The 11,912-nt window shown below is 42.0% G+C and overlaps 1 protein-coding gene across 3 annotated transcripts; it reads left to right on the forward strand.

Annotated features, from left to right (window-relative positions):
* The first annotated feature begins 742 nt into the window (after positions 1-742).
* Positions 743-11,408, forward strand: LOC136537598 (F-box/LRR-repeat protein 15-like). 3 transcript variants are annotated; one of them, XM_066529544.1, is made up of 18 exons: positions 743-1,538; positions 4,850-4,869; positions 4,957-5,117; positions 5,213-5,345; positions 5,726-5,825; positions 5,905-6,102; positions 6,367-6,637; positions 6,747-6,845; positions 6,927-7,015; positions 7,096-7,195; positions 7,293-7,463; positions 7,666-7,818; positions 8,640-8,800; positions 8,887-9,085; positions 9,513-9,976; positions 10,435-10,498; positions 10,793-10,882; positions 10,967-11,408. In XM_066529544.1, exons 1-18 carry the CDS (start codon positions 1,138-1,140, stop codon positions 11,042-11,044), a joined length of 2,952 nt encoding a protein of 983 aa, XP_066385641.1. In that variant the 5' UTR covers positions 743-1,137; the 3' UTR covers positions 11,045-11,408. The 3 variants fall into 3 exon arrangements, with proteins under 3 accessions (XP_066385641.1, XP_066385633.1, XP_066385650.1); XM_066529536.1 differs by having other exon boundaries at positions 4,850-5,117; XM_066529553.1 differs by lacking the exon at positions 5,905-6,102 and having other exon boundaries at positions 4,850-5,117.
* Positions 11,409-11,912: the final 504 nt, after the last annotated feature.

Below are 11,912 nucleotides of genomic sequence, written 5' to 3' on the forward strand. Positions count from 1 at the left end.
AGAAAGATTTAGAGGGGCCAAAACAACGTCACAATTCGGCCATGTTAAAGACTGATTTAGGTTTAGGTCTAAAAGCAAAGTTTGTTGTACTCAACTCAAACTACAAGTTCTATTAAAGGTCAAACTTTGTATATAGAAAAGAAATTATAGTTTTACCCTGGTCAAAATAGCATCATGAAAAAAGAAGTTAACTATTGATCCAACACTTAGGAACATTTTTAGACTAGTTTATGAACATAAACCCTAGATCATTTTTATCTTAAGTATTTCTAGACTGTTTTAAGTGATCAAACAATAAGTCACTGTAAAAAAGCAAGAGTTAGCCATATTTCTCAATATCCAAGTCATGGTAAAAATTAAAATTTATCAATTTTCATAGCTCGGCGTCAAGATCCACAGCGCCGAGCTCATGACACGTTCGCGCCATACAAGCAGTCACGTCAACGACATAGAGAAAATGACCCTGGACCTCGGCGTCGAGACGTGTAAACTTCAATTGTCAAGGTCAGGTCTATTTTTTTTAAAGACTGTCATGTGCGTATTTATGAAAATCTTTAAAAAAAACTGAAAAACAAAAAAATTCGGGCGAGGTGCACTGAGCAAGCGCAAAGCCCACGCAAGAAGACGGCCCAGCAGAAAACTACCCCTCACTGCCATCTGGCCCCAACACCCCGGCCCTACCCGTCAGGCAATAGCACCGAACCATACAATACGGCCGCGCCCCCGTCCACCCCTTCGGTCCCGAGCCCGTCCCTCTCAATCCCCCGCACCCTCTCCTTGCCCCCCGCTCCCTGAGCGCTCGCGAGCCTACGGCCACCACCGCCGTCTCCGCGCCGCGCAGATCCGCCCGGCTGGTGCGGCCCCACTCGAGCATACGTGTACGGACGCGACGAGACGCAGCTCCCGCCCACCTCGCCGAGGACTCGCTCCTGTGTCGTGCGCGCCAGCACTACCGGTGGCCGTGCGGGGCTGGGCCAGGCCGATTCGGCCGAATCCGGTGGAATTCACCGTGCCGTGTTGTCAAATCGGTGAGTCCCGTCGGGTTACGCGTGGGGGAAGGCGCGTTCGGGTCTGGGCGGCCGGAAATGGCGCCGGGGATGGTTCTAGGGTTTGGTTTTGGTCTTTTGGCCTGAGGGCATGGCGGATGGGGGCCGGATGAAGGGCGTGCAGGGCGCTGGCGGTGGCGCTGGCGACGAGGAAGAGGGGAATGAGGAGGCGCGACAGGAGCTGGAACTGGCGCTGTCGCTGGGGCGGCGAGGCTGGCACCTCCCGCCGCGGCAGGAGCCCGCTCCCCGCTCACTTAACTGGACGGCGGTTCTACCGGAGTGGAACCCCGATGCCGCTGGGAGCTCGCAGGGTGCGGAAAGGGCCTTGGGCGGACAATCCATCTCTTCTCTCGGCTTCCGTGACATGTTGGGTGGTATCCTAGACGGCCCCCATGCGGGTGGCAGTGTGGAGGTTGGGTGGGACAACCTGGACGAAGAGGATGAGGACAGAGACCTGCAGAATAAACGGCTCAGAGTACGACGCTTTGGCGAGTAAGTTATGCGAATGTTGCTTCTCATTTTTAGTATTTTGCATGCTGTGGAGTTTTAGTTCGTTTATATGTTTTGTTTCTCTAGCTCCTATTGATAATAGTTTCAGGAAAACCTGCCTAGTGAAATTTAAACGAAGCTGCACTTCATGCATTATGTAGTTGATTGATGTGGCATTGCAACTTGAGGTCTTGTTCTTTTGCATGTACGTGGAGGATACCCAAGATATGTCTTGAACTCAAGCATGAGAATTGAGAATTTATGCAGTTCATTTTTGGATGTTCGTGTATGTTGAAATGCTGAGCTCACTCTAACAATGGTATCAAAGATGTAATGCAGTTCCCTGAAGTGTTGTTATTGTAATCCCTGCCTCCCTGGCATTGTTTTTAAGGCGATAAGTCGAGCCGTGGCGACCTGCCCATTTGAGTCGACTAGGCGTTTAAGGCGCGCGGCGAGGCGACGCCATATGATCATCTTAATATGTAATGCTACTAAAATTCAGATGCAAATCATACCTTAATATTGTCAAGTCTTAGCATATAATACCATAATAAATAGTGCTACCAGAGTGCTAGTGCACAACATAAAGTAGCAAAATAGTTCTCATCACTCAATAGCAACAAATTAGTCTCTAATGACATAATATAACTTAATGACTAGTGCTGCTAGGGCAAAACAAATATAAATAGCATAACTGCAGATCTGAAATCTAACGTGAGCATCATCTAGGGATGATCATTTAAGCAGTTTTCCATCTCTACTCTAATTGCAATGGTAGTTTTCTTGCACATCATTGTATCTCCAAAGCCACCCGCTAGATGCTTCTTCAGCCTTCTTATCCCTCCAAAAAGTGAGACACCACATAGAGTGCAGGCCACTACATCTTTGTTTTGAAGGTTTGGCCAGTAGCCATACTTCCATCCTGGATCCGCAGAATTTCCCTTCCGAGCTAAATCAGTCCTGGGATCATAATTGTTGATGATGGAAGATGGACTTGCCATTGTGCTATCAGCTGTAAAAACAAAGAACTTGAGCACTTCCAGTCAGCATCTGTATAACAAAGCCACAAGCAGAGGAAAGACATGGAAAGAAACAGAGGAAGAGGAGGGAAGCAGAGCTGCAGAGGAGATGTGAACTGCAGAGCACATCCAAGTCGAGCAGAGGCAGTGCACATCCAAGTCAAGAGCAGGGGCAGTGCACATCCAAGAGGAGGGAAGCCGAAGGGAGAGGAAGTGATGCTTTACGTACCTATCCTGTGACCTTACGAAGAGAAGGGGAAGGCGCCATGAATCAATCAGCAGAGATGAGGGAGGACCAGAGGAGGGGCAGGAGGCACAAATCAAGGTCGCAAATCAGTGGAGAAGAGGAAGGGAGGCTCGAATCGAGGAAAGAAGCATGTGGAGAGATGAGATAGGGACTTGCGGGAGCTGTAGGCCCGCGCCGCGATTTCCCCCGCGCGCGCAACTTCCGCGGTTGCGATTCCCGCACGTGCGCAGCTCCTGCGGCTGCGATTTCCCGCGCGCGTAACTCTCGCGGCCAGGCGTCGTCCGATTCGCTCGTGCGTCGTCCGCCTCAGGCCGCTCGGAGCTCCAACGTCGCCTAATCGCGCCTAGGCGACGCCTTTTTCTACAAGGCGGACGCCATTCAGATGCTGCTCGTGGTGAGGCCGACGCCCAGCTTAAAATAGCGCCTGGACGCCTAGGCGTCGCCTTAGAGACGACTTAAAAACCATGGTCCCTGGTTTGAAATGATAAAGGACCCACAAATGGATCAATGGAGAAAGTGCTTGCTCGGGCGTTAGCAGTTAGCACATATTTCTTGCTGTAACAAGTACTCCAGTATAAAGCTTTACTGGGCCTTGACATGCCACTTGAATTGTTTTGAAGATCTGAATACCTAGGCTGCGTTGAATTTATTGCAGGATATTTAATCTAGTTACCCCCTCGTGCTTGTTAATCTTCTTTCCTAATTGCCGCTTGGCATTTATGCTCCATCAAGTAAATATGACTCACATTTGAAAGGACTATATTCTATCACATACTTGGGAGACAGTAATAAGTTTGTAGTCCTTAGGCAAAAAAGCAATATGCTGATTTTTAGATTCTTTTCATAATGACTCCTTACTCACAAATTTTTTCCCTTCAACTGTATTCGTAATAAAAAAACTAAGTTACTCTGTTCATTCCAAATTGTAAATTGGTTTGACTTTTCCAGATACATAGCTTTTGCTAGCACCTAGATACATGTTATGTGTAGATACTATGTATCTAGAAAAGCCAAAACGACTTGCAATTTGGAATGGAGGGAGTATATATAATGAAGATACATCTTGTCATCTACCATAGACACTCCTAAAAATGTCAGAGATTCTTGTCTTACTAGAGATGTAGATGAATCATGCCATGCTGAATAAGATTTTGGTTGGTGTTTCGACCTCAGTCTGTCCTTCATCCAAGTATAGCACTTTGCTTTTTAAATATTGTTTACTACGTTGGTGCTAACTTTTTTGTATCATTCCTATGTTGCACAATGAACATTTTTTCGGTGGTATTGAAATTATTCTAAATAGTCTTGTACACTATTTGCATGTTTTTGTGCATGATATGATATGATATCTTTGGATATTGATCTTCTTGCTTGTTTTGGTTTGTTTCCAACTGTTGTGTTGTTGTGAGCTACTCCCCCCATTAAAAAAATGTGGATCCTTTTAGTTCTGTCCTAAGTCAAACCTCTATAATACCACCAAATGAATGCACTATCAAGACTTCATGGTGATTTTAATGAACCAATTTGATGTTGTACAAGTTGGTAGAGTCTTACCGCCTGTGACCGGAAGGTCCCGGGTTCGAGTCGCGGTCTCCTCGCATTGCACAGGCGAGGGTAAGGCTTGCCACTGACACCCTTCCCCAGACCCCGCACAGAGCGGGAGCTCTCTGCACTGGGTACGCCCTTTACAAGTTGGTGCATTTTGAAAAGTTTGACTTGCAAAAGAACTAAAACAACCTACATTTGGGAATGGAGGGAGTAGTATTATGGTGGTTAGCAATAAAGTGACACAGCTTTTAATTGTCTTTGCTATGAATAGTGTTTGTTGTCATGTATACATTGTATGCAATCTGTTTTTGATGATACAAGTCATCCAGTAGGGAGTAGAAGAAAGTCATTTGTATTGTTTCTGCTTGGAAACACTAATGAGATTTGGAGAATTTTCTCCTCTCGTTAATCCAAACTTCATTGTGATTAGAGATTACCATATCGATGACCTGTCTATGCATCATTTTGAGTTGTGTTTAAGAGGTTCTTTTATTTTGCAGAGAAAGCCCACTGCATTCTGGTGCCAATGCTACTCCCTTTGGCTTTGAATCGTCATTTTTGCCCATTTCTGATGAATGTGTTCATTTAAAGCTGTCTCGTTTCCCAGAACATGAATTGGAATTTGGCTTGTCACTTTTCCCAAATGATGGTAGTGAGAGCCCAAGGGATGCCAATAATGAGCAAGTTGATAATGCAGAAAACTCAGGTGGAAGAAATTCTGAAGATGTTGGAATAAGAATGGATCTCTCCGACGATCTCCTGCACCTGGTGTGCCCTGAGTTCCATTTTCTTATAGTTTATCTACAGAAATATTGCTTCTGCCTGTTTTGGAATGGACTAATTTCTTAGGTTTTCCATGGCAGATATTCTCCTTCTTGGGCCAGAAGGATTTATGCAGAGCAGGTGTTACCTGCAAACAGTGGCGATCTGCTAGTGTGCATGATGATTTCTGGAAGTGTTTGAAATTTGAGAACACTAGGATATCACTGCAGAACTGTAAGTCAGTTTCTTGGTATCTACCACATCACTACTGCCAATAGTTGGAAGTCAGAATAGTGTGCTTGCTATTTATTTCCTACGACCTCACTTTTGCAAATGACAGACACATCGACTTCATAATTCAAACTTGTCTGTTAATTTTTTAGAAATTCATAGGAGGGAAATACGATTAGGTTAAAGCCTGTTGGTTTGAAGATTATTACTATGATTTGTAGTTTTTAATCAATAAATATGAATTACCGTACTGAATTCTTCCTTGAAATTAAGTATCTATTGTTTTGGAAGGCTATGGCTTGTGCTTATCATTATTTGGCACCTTTTGAGATCCCACAGGATTTACCTGATGCTATTCATGTTTTAATGTGTTGTTTTTGCAGTTGTTAATATTTGCCGTCGTTACCCGAGTGTAACAGAACTCAATTTGCATGGTGTCATAAATGCAGAAACACTAGTTCTGGAAGCAATTATGTTTTTAAGGTCCTCCCCTCCAATTTCTTCCCATGTTAGCACATTCTTCTGTCTTACTATTGTATTTATTGGATAGAGTATCTTGTAGGCATCTGAAGACGTTAACAATGGGCAAGGGACAACTGGGAGAAGCATTTTTTCTAGCTTTGGCTGAGTGCCCATTATTGATTGCTTTAACAGTAACCGATGCTTCTCTTGGGAGTGGCATCCAAGAAGTAACTGTTAATCATGATGGATTGCGTGAGCTTCATATTTTGAAGTGCCGTGCACTCAGAATATCTGTTAGGTGATTATTTTTTTTCTCGGTAGTGTATATGGTTTCATGAAGGGCGGGCCTGGTGCAAGCGATAGAGTCTTACCGCCTATGACCGGAAGGTCCCGGGTTCGAGTCGTGGTCTCCTCGCATTGCACAGGCGAGGGTAAGGCTTGCCACTGACACCCTTCCCCAGACCCCGCACAGAGCGGGAGCTCTCTGCACTGGGTACGCCTTTTTTAGTGTATATGGTTTCATGTGTCATCTAGCTAATAAACATGTTACACTACCCTCCAGATGTTCCCAACTTCAAATACTGTCTTTGAGGCGAACAGGCATGGCTCATGTATCACTCAACTCTCCTCAGTTGCTTGAGTTGGACTTCCAATCCTGCCATAAGCTTTCTGATAATGCTATTCGCCAAGCTGCTACAGCTTGCCCGTTGTTGGCGAAACTAGATATGTCATCTTGTTCTTGTGTTACTGATGAGACACTGCGTGACATAGCTAGCTCATGTCCAAGTCTTTCTGTGCTTGATGCATCAAACTGCCCCAACATTTCATTTGAGGTTTGCCTTACTCTAGGTTCTGTTTATCATTTGTCTGACAAATTCTGCATATAACTATCAGCAGAAAAATACCTGACATGTACTTTTGGTTTTGGTGTCTGATATGTAGTCTGTGAGGCTTCCAATGTTAATAGACTTGAAACTGCTAAGTTGTGAAGGAATCACATCTGCTTCCATGGCTGCAATAGCTTACAGCCGTCTGCTTGAGGTAGTGATTCAGTTTCTTTGGTACAATTTTGTAAACTTCCTGCTACAAGAACTAATTGGGCTTCTTTGCCATCTGTGGCAGGCACTACAGCTTGATAATTGCAGCCTGTTGACATCAGTGTCTTTGGACTTACCACATCTTAAGAATATAAGTCTCGTGCACTTACGCAAGTGAGTAGAGACTGGTTTTGCATTATATTTGTTTCTTTGTTAATTTTTCTTATGTTTTTTTTAAATTGTTTCCAATTTAGGTTTGCTGATTTGAATTTGCGAAGCCCTCTGCTTTCTTACGTCAAAGTTTCCAGATGTTCAGCGCTCCATCGAGTTAGCATAACATCGACTACGCTTCAGGTGATATCTATTTTTGTGTAAAATTTTGTTATGGCATTTGTTGAGTTATTTGGATACTCCTGAACATGAAGGAGTGCTAAGTTGGTGTTTTCTTCAGAAATTGGTGCTTCAAAAACAAGAGAGCTTATCCAGTTTGTCATTGCAATGCCACAACTTGATTGATGTGGATCTTAGTGACTGTGAGTCATTAACAAATGCGATTTGCGAAGTATTTAGTGATGGAGGTGGTTGCCCTATGCTAAGATCATTGATCCTTGACAACTGTGAGGTATGGCAGTGTTACGGTCATTCCCCTTTGTGCCGTAACTAATGTATTTTAAATGCATGAGTGTTATTCCAACTTGTGCATTGTTATCATTTTTTCATAGTTCTTGCATTCTGTTTGTTCCTATTGTTCTTGTATTTTCAAGGTATTAGTGACAATCTATTTCGTTATACTGAAATTCTGACGCCATTTTCTCTTTTTACAGAGTTTGAGCTTTGTAGAACTGAATAGCAGTTCTTTGGCCTGCCTCTCTCTTGCTGGTTGCCGCTCGATGACATTCTTAAGACTCTCGTGCCCAAATTTGCAACATGTGAATCTTGATGGCTGTGATCACCTTCAAAGTGCAGCATTCTGTTCAGTAAGTCTATTGATAACTTCTGGTCCCGAGGTGCAGTGTGTGAATGTGTAGACTGTTGGAGTGTCAGTGAACTTGTTTGCTGATATTAGGTAGAGAACTAGAGATTGTCTCTACTGAGTACCTCAAAAGAAATATGATTGGTGTGTGGCCTATTTTAGGCAAGCCTTGGAAGAGAACTTATATTTACTCTTATTGTACTTGTTTCATATATATGTACATTTCAAAAACCTGCACCTATTGACGTATGTTGCAAAAAACTACATGTCTTGATGTATATTTTCAGAAAACTACAACTATTTTGTCACTATGCTGCATGGAACTACAACTTTCTCATTACAACTTGTTGCTGACGCCATGGGCCCACCTGCCATTGACAATAATTGAAGCATGATGCATACAGGCCTGAAAACTAAGCTATTATTGACAATTATTGTTAGAATGATGAAAATATAAGTTATAGCCAACAAACCTGCTAAACCTTCTTCCTCATTTTTGCAATACTCATGACCTAGTGAATTGGGCGTAGGAGAGTAATTTGGTGATTTTGTGGGCTACATGATCTGGTTTTAGAACACTATTCTGTCACGATGAACTTGTGAGTTTTGACAGCTGTTTAATTGATGAAGATAAGGGGAGAGTGGCTCTGGTAAAAAAAGCTAGTTAGGTTTTCAGTTCTAAAATTGAAAGGATATTCTAATATAGATGGGAAGCAAATTCTGAGGCACAAAACTGAAGCAAAGACGCAATTATGCCCCTTCAGTTTCTTACACTATTCAGCATATATGGACATTCCGACCATGATTTAATGGCTTCTTTTGTAGGTGGGCCTTGAATCCCTAAATCTGGGAATTTGTCCAAAATTAAGTGTTCTGCGCATTGAGGCCCCAAATATGTCTATATTGGAGCTGAAGGGTTGTGGTGTGCTTTCCGAGGCTTCCATCAATTGCCCTCGCTTGACATCGTTAGATGCCTCTTTCTGCAGGTTGTGCCACACTTCCAGTATTTTTTGCTTTATGTCATCAATTGCTACCTACAGTTGCTGTGTTCATTCTGTTTTTGCATGTTCAGCCAGCTTGTGGATGATTCACTGACTCGAATGGCAGAGGCATGTCCTCTGATTGAATATCTTATCCTGTCATCATGCCTATCTATTGCCATCGATGGATTGTCTTCATTGCATTGCCTTCATAAGCTGACCTTGCTTGACCTGTCTTATACATTTTTGGTCAACTTGAAGCCTGTTTTCAACAGTTGCCCGCAGTTGAAGGTAAGCTTGACTGTGTTCCTGTTTGGAACACTTATGTTGCAGATTTTGGAATACGGTACATTAAGATGGAACCTTGTTTTAGCTGTTGTTATTCTATGCAAATATATAATGCAGCATAACTGCATAATGTTTATTCATATGTACATGTATGTAATGCTATTAAATGTTTTAGTATAGTTTTTCATTTTATGTAATATGATCTGGAAAAACAGAAAATAACTAAGATCTTAATATTGTTGATTGAATTAGCTTTGGGAGTTCACTTTATTAGCATCTGTTTCTTATATGAGGTTTTTTATTACATGTGATTAATTGAAAAGGAGTAATTTTGGAATTTGAATGATAAGATATAATAACGGATTTGTTCATACAAAATGGAGTGTAGTGATGTCCTCTGTTGTAATGGTATCTGTTTTTCCTTTGGCAGGTATTAAAACTTTCAGCTTGCAAGTACCTCAGTGACTCATCATTAGATGCCCTCTACAGAGAGGGTGCTCTTCCATTACTTGTTGAGCTAGATCTGTCCTACACATCCATTGGACAGAATGCGATAGAAGATCTTCTTGCTTGTTGTACTAATTTGGTTAATGTGAACTTGAACGGATGTACAAACTTCCAAGAATTGGTGTGTGGGTCAGATGATAGCAGTTCTGTGGATATGCCAGTTGACTTTTGTCCACCTAGTTCTTCACCAATCAAGAGTGAAGAGATCAGTGAGCGATCTGGTCGCCTGCTTGAAGTTCTCAGTTGTACTGGGTGCCCTAATATTAAGAAAGTTGTTATTCCTTCGATAGCAAACTTTCTACATCTGTCCAAAATTAATCTTAATCTTTCGACCAACTTGAAGGAAGTGGATTTAACATGCTCCAACCTTTTCATGTTAAACTTGAGGTAACATCAATGTGCATTTGTGCATTTTCCAGTGTTATGTAGTATTGGTTTTGTATTTATGACGATTGGGTGAATTTCATATCTAAAGTTTCGGGCATTCCTACTAGCAGATATAGCATGTTTAAAATCATGTATGTAGTCCACGTGAATGAAGTCAAACAAACCAGCAAAATGCAATGTCACATTTTTTCGAGATGTAAGGATCAAAATAGACAATCACTCAATCCATCTTGTTTATCATGTGCCAATAGTACCACTTGTGTTTTTTGAATATTGTATCAAAGATGAATTTGAAATCGAATTTTTTTAGGTTAATGTGTACTATGCACATGTCTCTTTTTTAATTTGTTTTTAAAAACATTGCAACATTTTCAAGACTTTTTTTTGTTGCTAATGGGATGCCAGAACTCCCTGGTAACCAATGAATTTCTCTTACGACAGTTATTTCTTTCTTTCAGCAACTGTAGCTCACTGGAGGTGCTGAAGCTTGATTGCCCAAGATTGACCAACCTCCAACTTCTGGTACTTTTTTTTCAAGCAACATTCTGTTTTGATGTTTTTGACCAGCAATGACTAGTTCTTGCACAAGATGAATGATTCAATGCCGTTTGTGTTTATTCTCACGTTTATAGTGTTAATTTAATTGCAAGAAATGAGTTAGGTTTAGCCCTTGGTTTGTCTCTCTTGGCTTTTTTAATCGAGAAATTTCACAAAATGTTGGGCATGTAGTTTCAAATTTTGCTGAGTATATGTAGTGTGCTATTTTATCTTCTACTGTTTCATCTACCTGATTGATGCAATCTCACTTTTTCATAGGCATGCACCATGTTGCAAGAGGAGGAATTAGAATCTGCAATATCCCTTTGTCGTGCGTTGGAGATCCTTAATGTGCATTCTTGTCCAAAGGTAAGTTAACATATCTTGTGCAGAAGTCCAATCCTGTGTGCTGTGTTTTGTGTTGGTCTTCTAAGCAAAGCTTTTTGCACACAGATCAATGCTCTGGATTTTGGCAGACTCCGTTTGATTTGCCCCAGTCTGATGCGCATCCAGAGCAGCCTCATCTCATAATACAGAGGCTGCTACCATATAAAGGAGTGCAATTCATGCAATAAGCCTCTCTGTTCAGATTTGAAGAAAAAAGCAAGTCAGGAAAAGCTTTCCTTGGTGCTCTTGTACATAGTACCCAAGCATTGCCGGTATATTGCATGGCATGGTATATTAGGAGCCAGGGGCGATGTGATCCTATTTCTGCAGTCCATTCATGGTGCTGTAATAAGTATTTTTGCGAATCTGTTTTGTTGTCGGAGATAACAAAATATCAGTTCATGTTTGTTTGTCTTTATTCCTTGGAAGTGTACCGATGGAGCTATCAGATCTGTATGCTGGTTTATATGCATCAATAATCATCTTGTTTGGATCTAGAATTTTGCAATCGCTTTGCTAATGTGATATGGGGGGTGTAGCTTTGTACAGCTATTTTTAATTGTTCGCAGATTGAAGTGCAGTATTATGAAGCTTAGCTGTGTCCATGCAAGGGAGACGACGCACGCACAAGGTGAGCTAGAGTTTTGAGGGTCTTGTTTCACGCTTTGCCAGTGGAAAGTGGACTTACATGCTACCTTGTTGATAGACGAATAGTTGTGGCATACCTTTGCACATGATCATCGCTCGTCCCAAGTTCTCTGGTCCATCTTGTTGCTTGGTTATTAGTAGTAAGCTTTTAGTGTTGACGTGGTGTCTAGATTATAGTTTATATGTGTTTGTGCCTTATTCTGAATAGATTGCGGTAGCCAGCAAGCGATGCAACCTTGTGTTGACCCTTGCATTGGTTCCTCCAACATGAAAGCCTGTTAACGGAGTCTATATACATGTGAAGGTGGAGGTTTTGCCAACCCAAACCTATGCTCGCAAATATAAAGGGGGTGTTTGGCAGGGC

Source organism: Miscanthus floridulus, chromosome 1, assembly GCF_019320115.1.
Source record: "Miscanthus floridulus cultivar M001 chromosome 1, ASM1932011v1, whole genome shotgun sequence".
Taxonomy (NCBI): Eukaryota; Viridiplantae; Streptophyta; class Magnoliopsida; order Poales; family Poaceae; genus Miscanthus; species Miscanthus floridulus.